Below are 26,057 nucleotides of genomic sequence, written 5' to 3' on the forward strand. Positions count from 1 at the left end.
GACCCTGCTTTCCTGCAGCCTGCCAATGCAGAGTTTCAAAACTTCCATAACGCCATAACTTCAAAATGCTGAGATGCCAAAACTTCTTTCCCTAAGAACAGTGCCAAGGACCAGACCTCTGTTTTCCATACAGCAGAACCTGATTCCCTGCACAAAATCCAAGACTCCAAAAGCGCACTTCTTCCTCTTCCCTTGAGAAAGAAGCCCCAAAGTGTCCAGAATCATGCTTTCCCATAGCATATCTGGCACTCTCTGAATACACCACCTCTGTCCTTCCCATGGAGCAGAGCATGGCGGGTGGAACAGACTCCTCAGTCTGCCACGATTTGAGCATTATTAGCCTGAGTCTTTTATAGGAATATTCTGCTGATGTCGTCCCAAAGTTGTAAATTAATCATAGACGTCTTCCATCCTGGATCCATCCCAGTTCCTGGCCAGATGTTGATCTTCTTGATCGGTTTTGATCTTATGTTGACTTCCTTCTTAACATAAGAAAGGCTGCAAACATTTCCTTTATCACTGTCCCGGTTCTTATCAGAGTTTCTCATTAGCAAGTCCAGCAAACAGGTAGTTAGTCATTGCAGGCCTTAATATTATACTGGTGTTCCCAAAATTATTAATTCCATCCATACAACTTCCATTCTTCCATTCATTCCCACACATCATATTAAATTCACATCTATCAAATTTGCACATTGAATTTCTTATTACAGTAATATGCATAGCATAAGATTTTTGGGTTTCCAAATGAATGTTTAGCGGACGTTTTGCACAGGCTTGGTAAAAGTCTGGAGACTTCTGGTTACAAAGCAGGTTCAATTTACTTAGAGCAGTTCAAAACACATCCATAACAGTAAGCGACAAGACATGAAGTACACAGTAGTCCAGTGATGGGCAACCTTTTGAGCTTGGTGTGTCAAAATTTGCCAAAAACCTGAGCATAACTTGGGTGGGGTGTCACTTCGAGAGAGAGAAACATAATTTTGCAATATTTATAGTTTAAATAAGAAAAATGTATATTCCAGGCTGAGTTATGGAGTGAACAATGGTCAAACGTGCAGATGTTAAATTTGTAGAGCCTTTTACAAATTTAAGGATGGAATTAGATTGGCTCTTATAAGGTGTACTTCTCTGAATGTGGCCGCGTGTCATCAAAAATAGCCATGTGTGTCAGTGCTGACACGCGTGTCATAGGTTCACCATCATGGCAGTAGGCAGAACAAAGGAAGTGGAAGTGTAAACAATTCTGAAGCTGCTTGGCAGATATCAGATACTCCCTAATTTCTCTCACAACTCAGCTGAGAGAGTAACTCAAAAACAAGTCATGCCAGACTAATCTGATCTCTTTTTTCGATAGAGTTACAAGCTGGGTAGAGGCAGGGAATGTCGTGAATTTCAGGAAGGCCTTCTTGGACAAGGTCCCCCATGACCTTCTGGCAAGGAAACTAGTCCAATGTGGGCTAGGCAAAACTACGGTGAGGTGGATCTGTAATTGGTTAAATGAACCCAGAGGGTGCTCACCAATGCTTCCTCTTCATCCTGGAAAGAAGTGACAAGTGGAGTGCCGCAGGGTTCCCTCCTGGGCCCGGTCCTGTTCAACATCTTGATTAATGATTTAGATGAAGGGCTAGAAGGCAGGATCATCAAGTTTGCAGACAGGACCAAATTGGGAGGGATAGCCAATACTCCAGAGGACAGGAGCAGGATTCAAAGGGATCTTGACAGATTAGAGATGATGGGCCAAAACTAACAAAATGAAGTTCAACAGTGACAAATGCAAGATACTCCACTTTGGCAGAAAAAACGAAATGCAAAGATACAGAATGGGGGATGCCTGGCTCGAGAGCAGTACGTGTGAAAAAGATCTTGGAGTCCTCACGGACAACAAGTTAAACATGAGCCAGGAATGTGATGTGGTGGCAAAAAAAGCCAATGGGATTTTGGCCTGCATCAATAGGAGTCTAGTGTCTAGATCCAGGGAAGTAATATTCCCCATGCTCTATTCCGCCTTGGTTAGACCACACCTGGAATATTGTGTCCAATTCTGGGCACCACAATTCAAGAGAGATATTGACAAGCTGGAATGTGTCCAGAGGAGGGCGACTAAAATGATCAAGGGTCTGGAGAACAAGCCCTATGAGGAGCGGCTTAGGGAACTGGGCATGTTTAGCCTGAAGAAGAGAAGGCTGAGATATGATAGCCATGTATAAATATGTGAGAGGAAGCCACAGGGAGGATTGAGCAAGCTTGTTTTCTGCTTCCCTGGAGACTAGGACGCAATGGAACAATGGCTTCAGACTACAAGTGCGGAGATTCCATCTGAACATGAGGAAGAACTTCCTGACTGTGAGAGCCATTCAGCAGTGGAACTCTCTGCCTCGGAGTGTGGTGGAGGCGCCTTCTTTGGAAGCTTTTAAGCAGAGGCTGGATGGCCATCTGTCAGGGGTGATTTGAATGCAATATTCCTGCTTCTTGGCAGAATGGGGTTGGACTGGATGGCCCATGAGGTCTCTTCCAACTCTTTGATTCTATGATTCTATGAACATGAGGAGGAACTTCCTGACTGTGAGAGCCATTCAGCAGTGGAACTCTCTGCCCCGGAGTGTGGTGGAGGCTCCTTCTTTGGAAGCTTTTAAACAGAGGCTGGGTGGCCATCTGTCAGGGGTGATTTGAATGAAATATTCCTGCTTCTTGGCAGAATGGGGTTGGACTGGATGGCCCATGAGGTCTCTTCCAACTCTTTGATTCTATGATTCAGGGCTACTATCTCACAGCCTCAAACATAAACATACATCACAGCAATACAATCTTGTGGCATCCATATTACAACTACATGAAATTACATTTAAAATACATTCCATACTTCAACATATTCTGACAATGAAGCCGTATTGCATTATGCAATTGTAGAAATGGCACCGCGGGCTGAAATGGAGGCCAGGTGGTCCTTGAGCCCCTATGACCCTGACCCCCTGCCGATTGTTCTGCTCCAAGTTGACCTCACATCAGCGGCCTTTACCAACCAGAAGTGTCCCGGAGGGAGCCCTCGTGGATCCCGTTAAATGAGTGGAGTTTCCTCCATCTGCCTCCTCCGTGATGGATTTGCCCCGTCAGAGCGGAGGGACTAATCCATCTCCCTTGCACTGCGTTGACCTTGGAATTAATGGCCAGGCCATCCCCAGAGGGATGGTCAGCTTCCCCAGGAACAACTGCGCTGTGTTTGCTTCCCTATTCCTCTCTCTTCGGGGAAGAGGTTAGTCAATTAACAGGGCCAGTCAATGAATTGAGTTAGTCGGCAGCCACTGTTTTCCACACCTCAAAACAGTCGGGTGCCGAGTGGTTTTTCTCAAGTGTTTCTAGGAAGATGTATTAGCTGCCTAATGAGATCTCATCAGCACATGGGGCGAAGGGCTCCCCCACCGCTGCCGCTTTGCGTCTCGTTTGGCACCTTTGGAAAGGGAAAATCTCCACGGCAAATGGAAGAGAGAGAAGCAGAGAAATACGAGATCCTTTCCTCAGTTTCAAGAGAGAAGTCCCTTTGGGAGAAGACAGGAGATGATCCCTCTCTTTCTCATCATCTGTTTGTTTACTAGGAATGTGTGAAATGTTTCTGCATTGTGTTCAGTGGCACCGGGAGGCAAAAATCAGGTCCTGGTCCGGATTTTTTGCTCCTGCATTCCCAGATTTCACTGGGATTGGCCCTTGGGGTCCCTTCCATTTCTATGACTTTAAGGTGTTTCTTTTAGGGTATTGTTTTGTTTTTGTGCCAAATGAAAAAAAGAAGAAGCTTTTGCGCAAAAACATAACTGTTTAGGTGCCAAATACAGGGGTTTTGCACAAGGTTTGTTGGTTGTTGCTGTTGAATGCTTTCAATAATAATAATAACAACAACAACAACAACAACAACAATGTCACAAGTACCACCTACCAGCAATAGAGAATTCTTGGGATCATAAACCTGCAAAGGTAGTGGAAAATGAACATGCAAAAATACTGTGGGACTTTCGAATCCAGACTGTCAAAGTTTTGGAACACAATACACCAGACAATCACGATTGTGGAAAAGAAAAAAGTTTGGATTATTGATGTCGCCATACCAGGTGACAGTCGCATTGAGGAAAAACAACAGGAAAAACTCAGCTGCGATCAGGACCTCAGAATCGAACTGCAAAGGCTCTGATTGCATCAACCAGTCCAGGGCACCACAATTCAAGAGAGATATTGACAAGCTGGAATGTGTCCAGAGGAGGGCGACTAAAATGATCAAGGGTCTGGAGAACAAGCCCTATGAGGAGCGGCTTAAGGGGTTGGGCATGTTTAGCCTGAAGAAAAGAAGGCTGAGAGGAGATACGATAGACATGTATAAGTATGTGAGAGGAAGCCACAGGGAGGAGGAGGGAGCAAGCTTGTTTTCTGCTTCCTTGGAGACTAGGACGCAATGGAAGAATGGCTTCAAACTACAAGAGAGGAGATTCCATCTGAACATGAGGAAGAACTTCCTGACTGTGAGAGCCGTTCAGCAGTGGAACTCTCTGCCCCAGAGTGTGGCGGAGGCTCCTTCTTTGGAAGCTTTTAAGCAGAGGCTGGATGGCCATAGGAAACCTGCTACAAAACAGGAGCTTTTTTGTTGAGTTCCAGGGCCAGAGAAGCAGATGGCGGAAACAGAAGAACGGCCTGCCTCAGGGGAGCGTGCTTGCTCCATCCATGTTCAACATCTACACAAATGACCAGCCACTGCCAGAAGGGACAGAGAGCTTCATCTATGCTGATGATCATGCCATTACTGCTCAAGCAGGGAGCTTTGAGACTGTAGAACAGAAGCTCTCCGAAGCTCTAGGCGCTCTTACTGCCTACTACAGGGAAAACCAGCTGATCCCCAACCCATCTAAAACACAGACATGTGCCTTTCATCCCAAGAACAGAGAAGCATCCCGAGCTCTGAAGATCACCTGGGAAGGAATCCCACTGGAGCATTGCAGCGCACCCAAATACCTGGGAGTCACTCTGAACCGTGCTCTTACCTACAAGAAGCACTGCCTGAACATCAAGCAAAAAGTGGGTGCTAGAAACAATATGCTGACTGGCACAACCTGGGGATCACAACCAGACACAGTGAAGACATCTGCCCTTGCACTATGCTACTCTGCTGCTGAGTATGCATGCCCAGTGTGGAACACATCTCACCACACTAAAACAGTAGATGTGACTCTTAATGAGACATGCCGCATTATCACGGGGTGTCTGCGCCCTACACCACTGGAGAAATTACACTGTTTAGCCGGTATATGGAGGGCTAACTACCTATCATAGTTTTGCTCTGCAAAACACTTAAGGAGGTGTGTGTGTGCATATATATCCCAAAGCCAGCGTGTTTTGTGCCCCCGATCCTTTTAATTAACAAGATCTCCTGCAAGAGAATAAAGGCCTGCTTTTAAGGCAGCAGATGGCTCGGTGGAAGGAATGGCTAAGCCGGGAGGGAGAGGAGTCGGCATTCGAGTGAGTCTCGGCCGCAGATGCTTTCACAGGTTTTGAGCTCGGTCATTGTGCGACTTGGGGCCATCTGTTCTTTCTGCCACCAAAGGCTTGTGCGCCTCTCCAGAGAAGAGTGTAATGTATTCCTGGAATCCAGCAGGAGTGAAGGACCCCCCCCCCAAGATAATGTGTGTGACCCCCGTCCAGCTGCCAAACAATGTCTCTTCTGTCTGAGACTACCTGGCAGGACCAGGAGGGAGGAGAGGCGCATGGTTCACAACACTCAAGGAGGTGCCCCTCTTTTGTCTCGGCAGCCTTCTAGCTTGCCTTCTGGAGTCGCCATTTTCGGGGGATTTGACCTCTAACCTCATTTGCCTTCTCGGCACAATGAGGCTCTTGTTGGGTATGCTAATGCGGGAGCATGTGTCCCTGCGCATGTGCACAGAGCGGATATGCCCTGGCCATCATCATTCCTCAAGTGCTGGGTTGCCACACAGTATCCGAAGAGCTTTGCTGCAGACTCTCTTTGTATCCATAACCTGTCAAAGTTAAAGTTGCTGTGAGTTTCCTGGGCTGTCTGGCCATGTTCCAGAAGCATTCTCTCCTGACGTTTCGCCCACATCTATGGCAGAGATTGTGAGGTCTGTTGGAAACTAGGCAAGTGAGGCTTCTATATCTGTGGAATGATGTGCAGGGTGGGAGAAAGAACTCTTGTCTGTTTGAGGAGGTGTGAATGTTGCAATTGGCCACCTTGATTAGCATTGAATGGCCTTGCAGCTTCAAAGCCTGGCTGCTTCCAGCTGAGGGGGAAAAGGAAGGTGCCTGAGGCTGTTAGGAATTGTGTGAGTTGAAATCCAAAATACCTGGAGGGCCCAAGTTTGCCCATATCTGTTGTACATTCAACTCATAAAATACGAAAGTTGTAGGTAAAGGTAAAAGCCTTCGGGCTGAGAGGGGCGGTATAGGTTTTTTCGAGCTATAAGGCCATGTTCTAGAGGCATTCTCCCCTGACGTTTCGCCTGCATCTATGGCAAGCATCCTCAGAGGTAGTGCAGATCCTCACAACCTCTGAGGATGCTTGCCATAGATACAGGCGAAACGTCAGGAGAGAATGCCTCTAGAACATGGCCATATAGCCCGAAAAAACCTACAACAATCCAGTGATTCCGGCCATGAAAGCCTTCGACAATATATAGATGGTAAATAAATAAATAAAGGTAAAGGTTTTCCCCTGACACTAAGTCTAGTTGTGTCCAACTCTGGGGTGTGGTGCTCATCTCCATTTCCAAGCCGAAGAGTTGGCATTGTCCGTAGACACCTCCAAGGTCATGTGGCCGGCATGACTGCATGGCGTGCTGTTATATTCCCGCCGAAGTGGTACTTATTGATCTACTCATATTTGCATGTTTTCAAACTGCTAGGTTGGCAGGAGCTGGGGCTAATAGTGGGAGCTCACTCCACTCCCCGGATTTGAACCAGCAACCTTTCAGTCAGCAAGTTCAGCAGCTCAGTGGTTTAACCCACTGTGCCACTGGGAGCTCCTATGAAAGTTGTAAGGGATCACAAAGGCCATCTAGACCACCCTGCTCACATACACACAATTATATCACTACTGAAAGACGCCTGTCACACCTCTATTTAAAGACCCCCAAAGAAGGATGATGATGATAATAATAATAATAATAATAATAATCTTTATTTATACCCCGCCACCATCTCCCCAATGGGAGCGGCTTACATGGGGCCAACATGTTACAGCAAAATAAAACCAGAACATAAACAACAAGCAACATCATCAAAATGACATAGGAAAAAAAATATATAAACAAAGTAACAAAATAGCATTCCAATAAACACAATCACGATAACAGTGGGCAGGCCACATGTACCCACCCACCCATTACCATTCTGATGCTGAACTACTATTATAGGAAAGACAATATTTTTTTGCTGTCCGAAACACTTAAGGAGGGGTGTGTGTGTATGTGTGCATATCCCAAAGCCAGGGTGTTCTGTCCCCCTGATCCTTTTTTCTAGTGATTTCATAGAGTCCTAGAGTTGGAAGAGACCTCCTGGGCCATCCAGTCCAACCCCATTCTGCCAAGAAGCAGGAATATTGCATTTAAATCACCTCTGACAGATGGCCATCCAGACTCTGTTTAAAAGCTTCCAAAGAAGGAGCCTCCACCACACTCTGGGGCAGAGAGTTCCACTGCTGAACGGCTCTCACAGTCAGGAAGTTCTTCCTCGTGTTCAAACTACAAGGAGACTCTCTTGTAGTTTGAAGCCATTGCTCCATTGCGTCCTAGTCTCCAGGGAAGCAGAAAACAAGCTTGCTCCCTCCTCCTCCCTGTGGCTTCCTCTCACATATTTATACATGGCTATCATATCCCCTCTCAGCCTTCTCTTCTTCAGGCTAAACATGCCCAGCTCTTTAAGCCGCTCCTCATAGGTCTTGTTCTCCAGAAGCCTTGATCATTTGAGTTGCCCTCCTCTGGACACATTCCAGCTTGTCAATATCTTCAATTGTGATGCCCAGAATTGGACACAATATTCCAGGTGTGGTCTAACCAAAGCGGAATAGAGCATGGGGAGCATGACTTCCCTAGATCTAGACACTATGTGGTTCCTAGTGGATACAGAGAGCCCTCTGTATCCACTGGGTTTGTTTCCAGGATCCTCCTGGATTCCAAAATGTCTGGATGCCTCACTCCTGTTCAGTGTCACAATAAAATAGTGTCCCTTATATAAAATGTCAGAATCAAAGATTGCTTTCTGGAATTTTAAAAAATATTTTCAAGCCGCCGTGGATAGTTGGATCCGTGGAGACGGAAGGCCAGCAATGTATACTTCTTGAATTATCTATTGCGTTCAAGGGCATATAGCTGAATCTCAACTAAAGGAAAGCCAAGGGATGTTTCATCTGCTGGAGTCTTTGGCATCTCAGTCCTTGTTTCTTTCATTTATTTAGTTTTCATTGCAGGTCATCTAAGGAAAAACAGAAAACCAATTCTCCCTAATTCCTTAATACCTTTTGCTAAAGTAGAGCACGCTGAATGGCACAGTGTTTTAATTCTTTTGCAAACTCAAGTCTATTAAAACAGGTCCCGGTTGGTCTGCGCAAAGCTCTGATTTTGGGAACTCTGCAGCTTTAGGAGGGTGGTTTTGCAGATGGCAAAGTCCAGTTTCTGCAAAGTCCAGTTTCCGCAAAATGGGGCTTCAACAAGCCCAAGACCTGGATCAATACAGAGATTTAGAATAATAAAGTTGGAAGAGCTCCCAAAGGCCATTCACTCCAACCCTTAGAATGAAGGGACTCACACTCAAAGCCCTCCCGACAGATGGCCACCCAGCCTGTATAGACTACTGCAATGTGCTCTACGTGGGGTTGCCTTTGAAGACTGTCTGGAAGCTTCAAATGGTTCAGCGGGCGGCAGTCCGGCTACTAACAGGAGGAGCGCTCAGGGAGTACACAACTCCTCTGCTGCGCCAACTCCACTGGCTGCCAGTTTGCTACTGGGCACAATTCAAAGTGCTGGCTTTAGCCTATAAAGCCCTAAATTATTTATTTATTTATTTACTTATTTACTTTATTTGTATACCGCTGTTCTCAGCCCTTAGGCGACTCACAGCGGTTAACAACAGTAGCAGCAAAAATTCAATGCGACAACAAGATATCAAAACAACTAACACAATAACAGACTAATCAATTAACGACAATAACAATTCACTGGCGTCTCATAACTGAAAACATGATCCAAACTCGTCATCCGTTATTCCGTTCCTATATTCATTGCACTGCCTATTCAAACACCTGTTCAAATAACCAGGTTTTCACTTTTCTCCGAAATACCATTAGCGATGGAGACAATCTAATGTCCATGGGAAGGGCGTTCCACAGCCGAGGGGCCACCACCGAGAAGGCCCTGTCTCTCATCCCCGCCAACCGAGCCTGTGTTGCAAGCAGGATCGAGAGTAGGGCCTCCCCGGAAGATCTCAAAGTCCTAGTGGGTTCATAGGCAGAGATGCGGTCGGATAGGTAACTTGAGCCAGAACCGTTTAGGGCTTTAAAGGCCAACGCCAGCACTTTGAATTGAGCCCGGTAGCAAATTGGCAGCCAGTGGAGTTGGCGCAACAGAGGGGTTGTATGCTCCCTGCGCCCTGCTCCTGTTAATACCATGGCTGCCAAACGTTGGACTAGTTGAAACTAGTGGTTCTCAACCTTCCTAATGCAGCGACCCCTTAATACAGTTCCTTATGTTGTGGTGACACCCAATCCTAAAATTATTTGCGTTGTTACTTCATAATTATAATCTTACTCCAATTAAGAATCATAATGTAAATAGCTGATATGCAGGATGTAATTTCATTCACTGGACCAAATTCAGCACAAATATCCAACACACCCAAATTTGGATACCGATGGGGTGGGGAGGGATTGATTTTGTCATCTGGGAGTTGTAGTTGATGGGATGTATAGTTCACCTACGATCAAAGAGCATTCTGAACTCCACTAATGATGGAATTGAAGCAAACTTGGCACACAGAGCTCCCATGACCAACAGAAAATACAGGGAGGGTTTGGTGGGCATTGACCCTGAGTTGTAGATCACTTACATCCAGAGAGAACTGTGCACTCAAACAATGATGGATCTGGACCAAACTTGGCACGAATACACAATACACCCCAATGTGAACACTGGTGGAGTTTGGGGAAATTAGACCTTGACATTTGGGGGTTGTAGCTGCTGAGATGTATAGTCAGGGGCGGCTCGTCCATTATGCAAAGTAAGCGGTCGCAGAACACTTTTTTTGCCAGGGGCGCAGAGGTGCCTCTGTAAATGCCCCTCGACCACCACTTGAGGAGCGCCCCCTCAGCTCACAACAGCCCTAGCAGTCCGGGGGGAGCCTCGGCTTTCTTGCCTCGCTGCCGGGCGTTCCTCTTCCCAAAGGGGCCGGGCCCTTGAGCCTCGCCTAGCCCTTCTCATTCCTGCTCCACCTGGCCACCGGGTGCGTGAGCAGAGCTGGCGCTCAATCGTTCTCCGCGTTCAATCCCTTCCCCATGACTGGCTCCCTTTCCCGATCCCCCGGCACTCCACCAGCCTCCTCTCCTCTCTCCAATCCGCAGGTGGGCCAAGGGGCGGAGCCACCGCACCTGGCCCGCTTCAGGTCCGGAGGCGTGTCTGAAGACCCCAGCGTGCGCACCAAAAGTCGCCTCTTCTCCTGACTTTCTCTTCAGCCATTGGGACCGAGAGAGAGAGAGAGAGAGAGCCCCTCCGGCTGGAGGTATCTCCCACCTCCGCTCCCTCCTTTGTTTTTGCGCCTACCTTCAGGAAAGGTGGGCATCTCCACCTCTCTCTCTCTCTCTCTCGGTCCCAATGGCTTTTGGTGCACACGCCGGAGTCTTCAGGCACCCCTCCGGACCCAAAGCGGGCCAGGTAAGGGAGCAAGTGCGGCAAGTGTAGTTACTGGGATGTATAGTTCACCTACAATCAAAGAGCATTCTGAACTCCACCAATGATGGAATTGAACCAAATATGGCACACAGAACTCCCACGACAAACAGAAAATATATATCAAGGATTGCTTGGGGAGGGGGGGGGGCAAAATACTGTTTGCTTACCATTGAAAATTACCTAGGGCCACCTCTGTGTATAGTTCACCACCAATGATAGAACTGAACCAAACTCCCCACAAACCAGGATCCCACACTGCCTCTCAAACCTACTTTTTGGCATTTCAGAGAGGAAAACCTGAAACATCTCATGCCCAAACAATTCCTAAGTGTGCCAGAAAGCAAAAGTTGTTAATCCACACAAAATCACTGTTTTAAGCAGTAGTTTGCTGGTGCCAATCGTTTCAGATGAGGGATGCTCGCCCTGTATCTATTCCCTCTGGGAAGCCATGTGAGAAGCCTGGATGTGGTGGATTTGAAGCAAAACATGGCCTCTTCCTGTTCCCATGGCTACCCTGGTGGATTAGTGGCGTTTTAGCCGTAATCTGAAAGAGCGGCATTAAAACTTCTCCGTGATGACGCTGATGCCTTTCTTGAGTGTTCAGCAGTCCTGCCTCCCGACCCATCCCTACTCTTGGTCTTTGTAAACCATTTTAAATTGCAGGATATTAAAATGCCCACTTCTGTCCCTTTGGAAAGATGAGAGCTGCCTTTCATTCTGGTGTGTGTGTGTGTGTTTGTGTCTAAATGAGGAATGGATTATTGCATGCATTGCAGAAGGGGGTGGGTCTCTCCAAGGGACAGGAGCGTTATCTCATTTTCGAGGATGCGTCAGAACTGCTTTGATGCCTGTTTGGAAAAATAACCCAAGCATTATCAACATCCGAAGCTTGATTGAGAGGCGGAGGGAGGGCTCCCCGCTGTGCCCCCTGAATTGCAGGCCTTTTGCACTGACAGATGTTTAGCCAGAGGAGATTGGGCAGCTGTTGCGTCGTCCTTGGACTGTCATCTGTTCTCATCTGCTAGCTAGATGCCCTTGCCCCTCACTCTTGCTCCTGCCTCTCCTCTTGCTTGCTCCTCTCATAAAACTATTGTTGGAGTTCAGCCTGTGATTGTGTTTCAGGATCAGGGTGCTTTGCATGTGGGAAGTGATACCAATGAATTTCAAGGTAGTGGAAATGGTCAGCGTTTTCTAATGTTACATCATTAAGCTGTATTTCTGGCATTGCAGACAGATTGTCTGGTAATTGCTGGAAGAGCACTTTGGTTTTCTCGATGTTCAATGACAGGCCAAGCTTTTTGTATGCTTCTGCAACTGTGTTTAGTAGGTCTTCTGAGTGCACACAGATGATGTTGTCATCAGCATATTGGAGTTCTATACCAGATGTTGTTGTAACCTTGGTTTTGGCTTTCAAGATGGCAATGGTTTGGTCAATGATACTGATGCAGAAAAGGCCAGGAAACCCCTGTGCAAAGTGTAGTTTCCCATGAGAATGTTCCTGAAGGGTGTGGGGATGATGTACTCCCTGAATTGTTACCAGAGAGTTCCCAGGATTTGGGGCTTGAAAACAACTGGGTACCTGGCCCAGCTGCAAAACTTAATGAGCAAATAGATAGGAGGCAGGACATTAGTCAAAACAGGTATACTGAACAGTAGCTTTGGTGCTCTGCCAGAATCCGACAGAAAAAGATAAGGGAATCTCAATTAAAGTGAAACCAATTTCTTAGTGCTAGGGACAGCTTAACGAGGGGATAAAAGTTTCTTCAAGTATGGGAAATATAGTCAGATGAAGTATTGTTTGAAGTCAAGTGTAGTTCTTGTCCTTGTTTCATGGAAGTCTTGCAGGTAAGATTCTTGTCTAAGTATTTCTTGTTTCATGGTTTGGATTCTTGGATTGTATGAATGCCTACTCATGCCTTGGATTAATTTTTCCTGGTTTTCTGAATTATATTATAGAAGTGTGGACTTTGTTTTTATGGACTTTGCTGAAGTTTACCCAGTACTATTTTTGTCCCTGCTAATCTTCTTACCTAATTGGATTTATCTATTTCTTTAAGGTGCTTTTTACTTGCTTTTTAATTATGTTCAAGAAAAGGCTTGTTTTCCAATCAATGGTGTGGTGTTTACAGTCAGAGGGCTTTTCCTGTCCTGGAGTGCAACAACTATATTGTTTGAAGGGGCCTTGGAGGCCATTGAGTCCAGCTACTGCTGGGGAAGGAAGCCACAGCTAAGGCATTCTTTGAAGGAGACCTTCCAACCTGTGGATGAAACTGAAGGTCTATGCCAAAGTTGAACAACCCTTTCCCAAGTTCTTCCTAATGTTGAGTCTTGATCTTCTTTCTTGTCATTTGGATTCACTTGCTCCATCATATATACAACAATCCTTCTGGTGGCTATAATAATGTCAATGAAGCAAAGAATAGCAGAGAAACATTTGACTATCCCCCCCCATTTCCCATTATGGTTTGTCGCTTACATGCACCTCCTATGCTCTTAATGACAGCAAACATGGAGGACTGACTGTATTCTTCATTTGGCTACAGAAACATATGGCAATCCCTGGGAATGTCACTAACAGTGGCTGGGTCAGTTGAACAGCTCTGACGTCTGTCAGGTGGTTTTCCGTCATGCTCAGGTGGAGTCTCTTTTTCCAGTTGTTTGAATTCTTTGTTCCATTGTGTCCTGGTTCATGGAGCAGCAGAAAACCTGTTGATACCACTACCTAAGGTCCCAAGAGCTGTTGATGGCATAGGAGCATCAAGGCTGGTGGTCTTTGCTTCTTCCAGCACGTTGGCATTTGTCTGCCTGTCTTCTCAAGTGATTTGCAGGATTTCCTGGAGGCAGCGCTGATGGAATCGTTCCAGGAGTTGCATGTGACGTCTGTAGACAGTCCACGTCTCGTAGGTGTATATCAGGGTTGGGAGGACAATAGCTTTACAAACAAGCCCCTTGGTATCCCTACGGATGTCTCAGTCCTCAAACACTCTCTGCTTCATTCAGAAAAATGCTGCGCTCGCAGAGCTCAGGTGGTGTTGAATTTCAGTGTCAATGTTGACTTTTGTGGAGAGGTGGCTGCCAAGGGAGCGGAAATGGTCAACATTTTCTAATGTTACACCATTAAGCTGTATTTCTGGCATTGCAGATGGATGGTAATTGCTGGAAGAGCACTCTGGTTTTCTCAGTGTTCACCGCACTTGGAGAACAATCTTACTCGGACAATAAGTGATCACCTAAATAAAGTGAAGAGATGCCCAAGGATCAATGGGCTCAGCCTGCGCAAGCATCCGTCACTGTTCTCACCACAAAACAATCCCCGCTCCTTCCCTCCCTCTGGCCCCATCTGGCTCCTGCATAACTCATGTTGTCCTCTGGGCTGCCCATTGGTTTCCCCCCAGATCTCTGGGGGCTCTTTGTATCCCAAGTGGATCTTTTGTCAGAGGAATTGCCGGAGCGGCAGGGGTCTCTCTGAGAAGAAAGCCATGTTCTTTTGTGAGTAAGGGTACAAATGTCGCCTTGGAAGTTGGCTTGGGATCGAAGTGTTTACAGAAGTCTGAAAAAGACGGCTCAAACGATTATATTCCTTTTAATCTCCTGAAAGCAGAATCGATCAGGAGCCGGATGGCATCGCAACATTTCCCAATTGTGGAATGGTTTTAAACGTTTGGACAAGAAATAAGAAAAGAAGAATTTTTTGGTATCTTAAAAGGCTATCGGATTTTGTAATTCCCACCTCTTTACATTCCTGGAAGTGAGCACTTGTTCTTGCTTTCACACAAACACATATGTCACCAGCATTACAATCACCAAAGATACAAAAATATGTATTGATTTGTCCGTTGCTGCTTTTGCCCTAACTCTGTTAGCCTTTAAGGTGAGACTAGATTCTTGGGTTGTTCACTTGCAACAGGTAAATAGGTCTTTTCATTTTATTCTGAAAACACCAGCAAACATATTTTATTTTATTTTGTTTCTTAGCGCTGGAGATCCCAGGACAGCGAGGAATATGAAGCTGAAGGTAAGAGGGCTTCGCCACAGCCATCAAAGTGGTATCATCTGCATATCTAAGGTTGTTAATGTTTCTTCCAGCAATTTTCACCCCAGCCTTGCATTCATCAAGCCCCGCACATCCTCGCATGATGTGTTCTGCATACAAGTTGAATAGGTTGGGTGAGAGTAGACAACCTTGCCGTACGCCTTTCCCAATCTTGAACCAGTCTGTTGTCCCGTGGTCAGTTCTGACTGTTGCTACTTGGTCCTTGTACAGATTCCTCAGGAGAGAGACAAGGGGATTTGGTATGCCCTGGTCTCTCGTTCCTCTGCCTTTTCTAAACCCAGCTTGTCCATTTGGCCACTCTCTCTCCATGTCTTGCTGGAGACTTCCTTGCAGGATCTTGAGCATTACCTTACTAGCATGAGAAATAAGGGCCACTGTATGAAAGTTTGAGCAGTCTTTAGCATTTCCCTTTTTTTGGTATGGATTTTTTTTCCAGTCTGATGGCCATTCTTGTGTTTTCCATATTTGCTGGCATATGGCATGCACCACCTTGACAGCATCCTCTTTCAAGATTTTGAACAGTTCGGCTGGGATCCCGTCGTCTCCTCCTGCCTTGTTGTTAGCAATGCTTCTTAAGGCCCATTCAACCTCACTCCTCAGGATGTCTGGTTCTAATTCACTCACCACACCATCAAAACTATCCTATATTTATATCACACCTTATAACATCTTATAACATGGATTCTCAGGGAAGCCTACAGGTAAAGCCAACTCAGAACAATTTACATTTGAAACCATGAGAAATAATTTGAATAGTCTATAAACACTGTAGTAAATAATCAAATTAGAATACAGTCGTCCCTCCACCTTTGTGGGTTTTGCTTTTATGGGTTGGCTTGTTTGTGGATTTGAGTAGTATGTTCTCCATACCAGGCATGGGTAAATTTTGGCCTTCCAGGTGTCTTGGACGTCAACTTCCACAATTCCTAACAGCCTCAGGCCCCTTCCTTCTCCTTTTCCCTTTGCTTTTCCGCTTAAGCAGCTTTTTTTTTTAAATCGTGTCAGGAGCAGCAAGTCGCTTCTGGTGTGAGAGAATTGGCCGTCTGCAAGGACGTTGCCCAGGGGACACCCGGATGATTTGATGTTTTTATTAGGGCTGGGCGGTTTCGTTTCGTTAATTCGTAATTCGTTAATAATTCGTTAATTTTTTTCAATTACAAAACGATAACGAACCATTCTGAAGCAATTTTTTAAAAAACGAATTTTTTAATAGTTTTGTAAATGCTTCGTATTTCGTTATTGTATTCGTTTCGTTATTGTTTTGAGGTCATTTCGTTAATATTTCCGCATGTCTGGGGCAAGTTTTATGGCTGTTTTTTGTTTAATTAGTGAAAAAAAATTATAATATCACACCAACAGTCAACAACAGAGGGAGAGGGAAGCTTCAGAAGTTTTTGGAGGTTTTTTAGCGTATTTCGCGGTCGCGTCCTCCATTAACGAATCGATTCGTTATTGTTTCGGAAATCGATTCGTTAATGTTTTGTAATTTTTTTCACATTTACGAAATTTCGTAAATATCGAACTTTTTTAAAGGAAAATTTTGTAATTATTTTAAATAACAAAACGCAAAAAAACCCCAAAAAACGAATCGATTTTAGAAACAAATTTTTCCGTTGTTACCCAGGCCTAGTTTTTATCATCCTTGTGGGAGGCTTCTCTCATGTCCCCACATGAGGAGCTGGAGCTGACAGAGGGAGCTCATCCACCTCTCCCCGGATTCGAACCTGCGACCTGTCGGTCTTCAGTCCTGCCAGCACAGGGGTTTAACCCACTGCGCCACCGGGGACTCCGGCTTAAGTAGCTGACGGGAAAAAGGAAGGGGCCTGAGGTTGCTAGGAATGGTGGGAGTTGAAATCCAAAACACCCGGAGGGCCCAAGTTTGCCCATGCCTGGTATAGAATCAGTAGAAACAAGGAGATAATGAATATGTGAGCATTTGCTTTGTTTGGTGAAGAAAAAAAATCTACAGCTTCCTTTTTTTTCTTTTCTAGGCCAGTTGAGATTCTGGAATCCCGATGATTTGAACGCCTCTCCCAGCATCTCCCCCACTCAGGACTGGATCGAAGAAAAGCTGTGTGAAGTGTGTGAAAGCCTTGGCATCTCCCGGGACGGGCACCTCAGCCGGAAGAAGCTGGTCTCCATTTGCGAGCAGTACGGCTTGCAGAATATTGGCACTCAGGTATTATTATTATTATTATTAAACTTTATTTGTACCCCGCTAGCATCTCCCGAAGGACTTGATGCGGCTTACAAAGGCCAAGGCCTCAAACACAACATAACAATACACAACCTAAAGCAAATTAAAAGCAATTAAAGCAATATTAAACAACAAGCAATAAACAATACGCTAAGACACAATAAAACTGGGCCGGGCCAGAGTAATGGGTACAGATTAAAAGTGCTGATGTGACAGGTGATATGTAAGGATTATGGGGTAAGTGCAGTGTGCCAGCAATCTCAATTCTAATAAAGTGCTTCTGGACTTGTTATTGGAGTTTTCCTATTCTGGGAAGGCACATCGGAACAGCCAGGTCTTCAAGTTCTTGACTACCAATGTAGGGGCCTGTCTAAGATCTTTTGGGAGGGTGTTCCAGAGTCGGGGGGCCAGCACAGAAAAGGCCCTGTCTCGAGTCCCCACCAATCATGAGCAGGACCTCTCCGGATGAACGAAGTGAACGCGTGGGTTCATAAACGGAGATGCGGTCACGCGGGTAGGGTGGTCCCAAACCATTCAGGGCTTTGTAGGTAAGCACCTGCACCTTAAATTGGGCTCGGAAAATAAACGGCAGCCAGTGGAGCTCCTTAAACAGGAGGGTTGACCTCTCTCTGTAAGGAGCCCCAGTTAACATCCTGGCCGCTGCCCGTTGGACCAATTGGAATTTCCGAGCTGTTTTCAAGGGCAGCCCCACGTAGAGCGCATTACAGTAGTCCAATATAGAGGTGACCAAGGCATGGACCACGCCGGCCAGATCAACCTTTGCGAGGTATGGTCGCAGTTGGTGCACGAGTCTCAATTGTGCAAAAGCCCACCCGGACACCACCGACGCCTGAGCCTCAAGCAAGAGCGTTGAATCCAAGAGGACTCCCAGACTGCGGACCTGTGGCTTCAGGGGGAGTGTAACCCCGTCCAACACAGGTTGCCACCCTATACCCCGGTCAGGTTTACGATCGACCAGGAGGACCTCTGTCTTGTCGGGATTGATCTTCAGCTTGTTCCTCCTCATCCAGATAGACACAGCGGCCAGGCACTCGTCCAGCACCCGAGAAGCCTCCTTGGAATTGGGTGGAAAAGAGTAGTAGAGTTGTGTGTCATCTGCATAGAGGTGGCACCTAACTCCAAAACTCCGGATGACCTCTCCCAGCGGTTTCATGTAGATGTTAAAAAGCATGGGAGACAGAATAGAGCCTTGCGGGACCCCACAGGTCAAAGGCCAGGGGTCCGAGCAGGCGTCTCCCGGCTTCACCATCTGGGATCGGCCCTCCAGGATGCTCTGCAAATCTCCCTGTTTTCCTCTTTCCTCAGGTACTAGAGGAGGTCTTCCGCGACCTTGAGCACAACAATGGCACCATGAGCATCGAAGACTTCTTCTACGGCTTGTTTAAGATCAGGAAGCCTCTCCCGCCCTCCGCCTCCACCCCATATCGGCAGCTAAAACGGCATCTCTCTATGCAGGTGGGGACCCTATGTTGCAAACCAAAACTGTTGGAAATAATAGCCTTCTACAAGCCTCTTATACTAGTGATTTGTTATGTATATCATTGTGATTGCTTATGTTTTGGTATGCAGCCTCCTTAACTCTATGTTGTTTGAGATTGTGGGAGGGACTGCACACCATGTGACCAGATCTGGGACTATTCAGACTGAGACTCCATTTTAGAAGTCAGTACAGTTTAGAACACAGTTTAGAAGTCAGTGTTCAGGCAGCGTATTGTGTATTGTATAGTCAGTATTCATTAGGCATTAGACATAAGACAGAAAAGAGACTACAACAGAATGCCTTAAAGTACTTACTGTTTAAACCAGGGGTCCTCAAACTTTTTAAACAGAGGGCCACGTCACAGTCCCTCAAACTGTTGGAGGGCCAGATTATAATTTTTTAAAAAACATGAATGAATTCCTATGCACACTGCACATATCTTATTTGTAGTGCAAACAATTCTTAAAATGACCTTGGAGGGCCATTTCTGGCCCCTGGGTCTTAGTTTGAGGACCCCTGGTTTAAACTCTCAACCAATAAGAAATGGACCTCTATGTTGAAAGTAACATTGAACCAACTATGTTACTTTTAATGAAAACTACTTATTTTGTGCTGTCCCTTGCTGGGTCTATAGCAGTTGGCTTTTGAACAGGACATGCTCTTTGTGCCCAGCAGGAAGCCGGGGTGCCTCGAGTGAGAGGCTCTAAGGATTTTCCTCTACAGAGTCTTTAGAAGCTTGAAAAGTTTAACAAAGTCCTTTATTATTGCTTAAGTCTTCAACAAGCAATCAAATACTTCTTAGATCTTCAACAAATTAAACAAATGCTTCAAGGCTTTGAATCAACTGGTGGGCACCTTGCTTGGAGAACTATTTCTTTCTTTAACAAGGAAAACCCTTTTTGACCTCTACCGGGCAATCTGTTTTCTAGGCTCTGCTGGTGTGGGCCCTACTCCCAGTTCCAATTGCTTCTGGTTACCCAATTAGACCTACCAGCCAAGACCTTGTAGGTTTTCCAGCTGGGGTCCTTTTGGATTTTCTCCATGAATGATGTGGATCTGTAACTTTAACCCCAACAAGGGTTGTGCTGTCAAACTGTTTTCCTTAGAAGCTTTAGGGCTGTTTCCCCCAGAAGTTGTGAGAAACGAAGCTTCTCTACAGGTGGGGAAAGCTCACGTCCTCTAACTGGGCTTCCAAACTGAAAGACTGCCTGAAGTCTTTCTTTTCCCTCCCAGAGCCCTGGGGAAAGGGGCGGAACTAAAGAACATAATGATGATTGGCGGGTCATTGGCCCTATAATTGCAGAGCAAGGGAAGCCACCTTATTGCAAAATGCATGGAACCTTGGAATACATGCAAACACTCAATAGAAAGAAAATGAAGTTGGAGCTCCTGGTGCAGCCGTACTGGCACATATTTTGTCTCTTGAAAACATGAATGCAATGGCCCTTGAGGTCTCTTCCAACTCTATGATTCTATGATGTAAAACCAAATATCCTTTATGGGAGAGTAGACGTTTGGGGGAAACTGAAATAACACTTCTGAAGATCCACTATGTATTTTGTGCATTGCATTGGCCTATCTTTGCTCCTAACAGTTCAAAGAGATAAACCGGGTATATCAGTCTAACAACTGAGAAACCTAAATTGCCTTGCATGAATACTAGTGGATATTTACCACTAAAGAAGTGATTCACTCAAATGAGTTTTTAGCTCTTCTCAGGAAGATCATACTTTATAAAATGAGTTATAATGTATGCTTTTAGTGTTCTTATTATGGTTTTATATTATGTGTCCAACACCAGAGGCACTCCAGGTGGCCAAAACACCTGGAGGGCCCAAGTTTGACCGTACCTGCTCTAGAGCATGCAGAACTGCAAGAGCTAGGAAGGAAGGCTGGTCATTGCATTCCAGAATCTGTGAACCTCATATTTCCCACCTCCGTCCTTAAGATATGTCAGAAAGAAATGTTCTGGACTCATCTCCCCAATATGATAATTTTCCAGGAGAGTGGAATTTGGGCAACAGGGTTTGACATCATCTCTCTCTCTCTCTCTCTCTGTACCACCTCAGGCCTTTGATGAGACTGGGAGACGCAACACCACACCATCAGCAATGACGAGTACAATCGGTTTCCGGGTGTTCTCCAGCCTGGATGATGGGATGGGTTATGCTTCGGTGGAACAGATCCTGGATGCATGGCATGAAGAAGGGATTGAGAACAGCCATGAGATCTTGAAGGTGAGGGATTCCATTGTTTACCGCTGTTGCACTCCAGGACAGGAATAACCCTCTGACTTTAAAACACCACACGTTGAATAGGGGAAAACAATCCTTTTTTATTGAAGATAAGTAAAAGCAACAAAGTAAAAAAGCACTTTAAAGGAATAGATAAATCCAATTAGGTAAGAAGATAAGCAGAAACAAATTAGTCCAAGGTAGGGTCCTGCAAAGTCCAAAAACAAACTCCAGACTTTTCTAACAAAATCCAAAGAACCAGGAAACGTTGATCCAAGGCATGAGTATGTGATCACAAGAGTCAAACTATGAAACAAGAAATCTTTAAACATGAATCTTCCCAGCAAGGCTTCCATGAGACAAGAGCAAGAACTGAGCATGATGCTTCATCTGGCTATATTTCCCATGCTTGGAACTTTATATCCCCTCGTTAAGCCATTCCAAGCACTCAGAAATTGGTTTCGTTTTCCGTGAATGCCTCTTATCTTTTTCTGTCGAATCCTGGCAGAACGCCGAAGGCCTTGGTCGAGCTGTCTGTTTTGGGTAATTTCCACCCACCTTTCTATATGCTCATTTATTTATTTATTTATTTACTTACTTTGCTTCTATATCACTGTTCTCAGCCCGAAGGCGACTCACAGCGGTTCACAGTCAGTAAAAACAGCAATAATTCAATGCAACATATAACAACAATTAACAACTTAACACATTACCCACTCAGTAACAATTACTACCATAACCAAACCCAATCGTCTCATCGTCCAAAACATAATCCATATTCGTCATCCATTGTTCATTCCTATGTTCATTACCAATCAGTTTCTGCAGGTGCCGAGTTGTTTTCAAGCCCCAAATCATGGGAACTCTCTGGGAGCAATTCATCCCTATACCCTGTAGGAACATTCTCATGGGAAACTACACTTTGAACAGGTGTCTCTATGTCATTCACTGCATCAATATCATTGACCAAACCATTGCCATCTTGAACTTCATTGACACCATTCCCCACATCCAAAGCACCCTGATCCTGAAACACAATCACAGGCTGAACTCCAACAACTGCAGGCACTGCAAACTTGGTCCCTCCAGGTGTTTTGGATTTCAACTCCCACAATTCCTAACAGCCTACCGGCTGTTAGGAATTGTGGAAGTTGAAGTCCAAAACACCTGGAGGGACCAAGTTTACCCATGCTTGGTCTACCAGCTACTGTTGTTACTTGACCATGCAACCTAAAATGCCCTTAGCTTCTCCGTTGGGTTCCATGCATCCAATTCTGGAAGGATTCTGAGAACTGAGAGCTTCGAGACCAGGGCCTGACTTTCCATATTATCCAGGAATCCCAGTCCCCAGGGTTAGCGATGGTACAGATGCGCTTGCAATTAAAACAAAGAGTACCAGACATGACTCTGTCTCTAGAAGCCAAGATGAGCAAACTGAGACTCTCAAAGTCAGCCTTCCATATCCACGGATTCAGCCATTCTTGCATCCCGAAATGCAATCAAACCAGGAGCCCGAGAGTTTGTTGACTAAAAGTAGGAATAATTTTACAAAACTAATTATTTCATTTTTACACATTCCTTTCTGGCAGGCTCTAGATTTCAGCTTGGATGGGAAAATCAACCTGGCAGAGCTCACCCTTGCCTTGGAGAATGAGCTCCTCGTGGTGAAGAACGGGATCTACCAGGCAGCCCTGGCCAGCTTCAAAACGGAGATCCGGCATTTGATGTACGTTTTTAGTCTGTGTTTAAATACAGGTTGAGCATCCCTTAGCTGGAATTACAAAATCCTCCGAAAATTTCCATATGGGTGGCTGAGACAGTAACGTTTTTGCTTTCTGGTGTTTTGAGTTTACAAACTTTGTAATTCAGATAAGCTGTAGTACTGGTAGTTTAATAATAATCTTAATAATACTTTTTATGCATGAAAGAGACAAAATAAAACACAAACAAACATTTTAGATGTATGAAACCACCCAGCCAGTTTTAATCTTGAGTTTTAAACTTGAGTCTTGTGTTCACTATATTTCAATAATAATATACAGTCAAGGTGGTCCCAGTGGTGATCGGCATACTGGGTGCAGTGCCTAAAGACCTTGGCCTGCACTTAAACACAATCGGCGCTGGCAAAATTACCATCTGCCAGCTGCAGAAGGCCATCTTTAAATCTCGTTTCCTGACCTCCAACATTCAATTTTCCAGGTTCTTGTGGGTTTTTTTCGGGCTATAGAGCCATGTTCTAGAGGCATTTCTCCTGACGTTTCGCCTGCATCTGTGGCAAGCATCCTCTGACCTTCTCAACCTCTGAGGATGCTTGCCATAGATGCAGGCAAAACGTCAGGAGAAATGCCTCTAGAACATGGCTCTATAGCCCGAAAAAACCCACAAGAACCTAGTGATTCCAGCCATGAAAGCCTTCGACAATTCAATTTTCCGTTCTTGAGTTCAGAGTAGAGCAACTGCTTTGGGAGACGGTGGTCAGGCATCCGGACAACGTGGCCGGTCCAGCGGAGTTGATGGCAGAGGACCATCGCTTCAATGCTGATGGTCTTTACTTCTTCCAGCACGCTGACATTTGTCTGCTTGTCTTCCCAAGAGATTTGCAGGATTTTTCAGAGGCAGCGCTGATGGAATCGTTCCAGGAGTAGCATGTGACGTCTATAGAAAGTCCACGTCTCGTTGGCGTATAACAGGGTTGGGGGGACAATGGCTTTATAAACAAGCACCTTGGTCTTCCTATGGATGTCCCGGTCCTCAAACACTCTCTGCTTCATTCAGAAGAATGCTGCCCTCGCAGAGCTCAGGCAGTGTTGTATTTCAGTCTTGATGTCTGTAGACAGTCCATGTTTCGCAGGCGTATAGCAGGGTCTAGGACGCATCACACAGTCCTAGACACTTGGGAAGTGTCCGACGTGTGATCCAATTCAACAGCCAGCAGAGTGTCTGCTGTGGACTCATCTCGTTGTTTTTCTAATAATAATAATAATAATAATAATAATAATAATAATAATAGTAATAATAATAATTTTATTTCTTACCCACCTCTCCTCGTGACTCAAGGTGGGTTGCAACATAGCTAGAACCACATAATCGTTATGTGAAATGCTCACATTAAAACATAGTGTTCCCTCACTTATTGTTAGGGATTCCTCATCTTCGGAAGAGGAAGGGGAGCAGGAAAGTGCTCTGGAATTGGAGAGAGAAGAAGAATCAGACGAGGAGGGTTTGAAAGTGCCCACATTTCTTTAGAGACGAAAAGAGACAGAGCACAGATGGTGTTCATCTATTATTAGAATGAGAGAAAGAAATGTGTTTCTCTTCATTAGGGAGCGGGTTGACCAAGTTGTCAGAGAAAAGGAGAAACTACGCCTGGATTTGGAGAAAGCGGAGAAGTTGACGTCGCTCATGGCTCGGGAGGTAGACGACCACCACGCTGCCATTGAACGCCAGAACGAGTACAACTTGAGGTAGGCCTCTCTTCCATTTGGAGCAGGGAGTTGTGTGTAACCTTTGGTTCTCCAGGTTTTTTGGACTTTAGTTCCCAGAATCTCTCACCATGGACCATGCTGACTAGGAGCTGAAGCTCAAAATTGGAGGACCAGATGTTGAAAACACCTGATTGAGAGCCTCAGAGCTAGTTAAAGGGTCAGGAAAGCCAACTTGGGCAGTTGTTGGGGTCAAACAACTCATAGAATCATAGAATCATAGAATCAAAGAGTTGGAAGAGACCTCCTGGGCCATCCAGTCCAACCCCCTGCCAAGAAGCAGGAATATTGCACTCAAATCACCCCTGACAAATGGCCATCCAGCCTCTGCTTAAAAGCTTCCAAAGAAGGAGCCTCCACCACACTCCGGGGCAGAGAGTTCCACTGCTGAACGGCTCTCACAGTCAGGAAGTTCTTCCTAATATTCAGATGGAATCTCCTCTCTTGTAGTTTGAAGCCATTGTTCCGCGTCCTAGTCTCCAAGGAAGCAGAAAACGAGCTTGCTCCCTCCTCCCTGTGGCTTCCTCTCACATATTTATACATGGCTATCATATCTCCTCTCAGCCTTCTCTTCTTCAGGCTAAATATGCCCAGCTCCCCAAGCCGCTCCTCATAGGGCTTGTTCTCCAGACCCTTGATCATTTTAGTCGCCCTCCTCTGTACACATTCCAGCTTGTCAATATCTCTCTAGAATTGTGGTGCCCAAGTTGGCTTTCCTGATCCTTTCCTGAAGCGGTGGCGCAGTGGGTCAAACCCCTGTGCTGCTGAACTGCTGACCTAAAGGTTGGCTGAACTGCTGACCTAAAGGTCCGCAAGGTGGGGTGAGCTCCTGTCAGTCAGCTCCAGCCAACCTAGCAGTTCAAAAACATGCAAATGTGAGTAGATACATAGGTACTGCTTTGGCAGGAAAAGGCAAAGAGACGCTCCAAGCAATCTTGCCAGCCACACAACCAGGAGGTAATAACACAGGCTCCTTGGCTTGAAATGGGAGAACAGCACCTCCTCCAGAGCCAGAGAGGAGCACTGCCTCCAGAAGCTGGAAATGGAAGGAGAAGCCTTTGCCTTTGTTTGTGTTTGTGTGTCTTCATTGTATATGACTGTAAAGGAATTGAATGTTTGCCTATGTATGTAAATGCGGTAATCCGCTTTGAGTCCCTATGAGAGAAGGGCGGAATATAAATAACATATATAGTTGTTGTTGTTGTGGTTGTTCACAGCAAGCTGGATGAAGAGTACAAAGAGCGAGTTGCAGCTCTTAAGAACGAGCTCCAGAAAGACCGGGAGCAGCTCCAGCAGCAGGCCAGCAAGCAGCGGGCGGAAATGGAGCAAGAGATGGAGAAGCTGAAGACCGAGGAGAACTACCTTCGGGACCGCCTCGCTCTGACTCTGAAGGTAAGTCATAAAAGTTGTGCTGTCACGCGCTGGGCCTGTAGCAGTTGGCTTTTGAACAGGACGTGCTCTTTGTGCCCAGCGGGAAGCCGGGGTGCCTCAGCTGAGGGGCCCTAAGGATTTTCCTGTACAAAGTCTTTAGATGCTTGAAAAGTTTAAGAAGGTCCTTTATTATTGCTTAGGTCTTCAACAAAACTGTTGCGCCTCAGATTAAGCTTCACGTTGCTCTCAAACACCACCAGACCACGGCTCTAAGATTTATAGTTTATTGT

General features: G+C 45.7%; 1 protein-coding gene across 11 annotated transcripts in view; it reads left to right on the forward strand.

Moving 5' to 3' along the window:
* NIN (ninein) overlaps positions 1 to 26,057 on the forward strand; it is a 188,166-nt gene that overhangs the window by 99,689 nt on the left and 62,420 nt on the right. For all 11 annotated transcript variants that reach the window (XM_060753002.2, XM_067463133.1, XM_067463134.1 and 8 more), the window contains 7 exons: positions 14,904 to 14,943; positions 16,974 to 17,161; positions 18,506 to 18,655; positions 20,750 to 20,917; positions 22,504 to 22,640; positions 24,238 to 24,378; positions 25,614 to 25,788. In XM_060753002.2, coding sequence (XP_060608985.2) covers positions 14,904 to 14,943; positions 16,974 to 17,161; positions 18,506 to 18,655; positions 20,750 to 20,917; positions 22,504 to 22,640; positions 24,238 to 24,378; positions 25,614 to 25,788 — 999 coding nt within the window. The remainder of the gene's footprint in view (positions 1 to 14,903; positions 14,944 to 16,973; positions 17,162 to 18,505; positions 18,656 to 20,749; positions 20,918 to 22,503; positions 22,641 to 24,237; positions 24,379 to 25,613; positions 25,789 to 26,057) is intronic.

Source organism: Anolis sagrei, chromosome 1 (genome assembly GCF_037176765.1).
Source record: "Anolis sagrei isolate rAnoSag1 chromosome 1, rAnoSag1.mat, whole genome shotgun sequence".
NCBI classification, from domain to species: Eukaryota; Metazoa; Chordata; class Lepidosauria; order Squamata; family Dactyloidae; genus Anolis; species Anolis sagrei.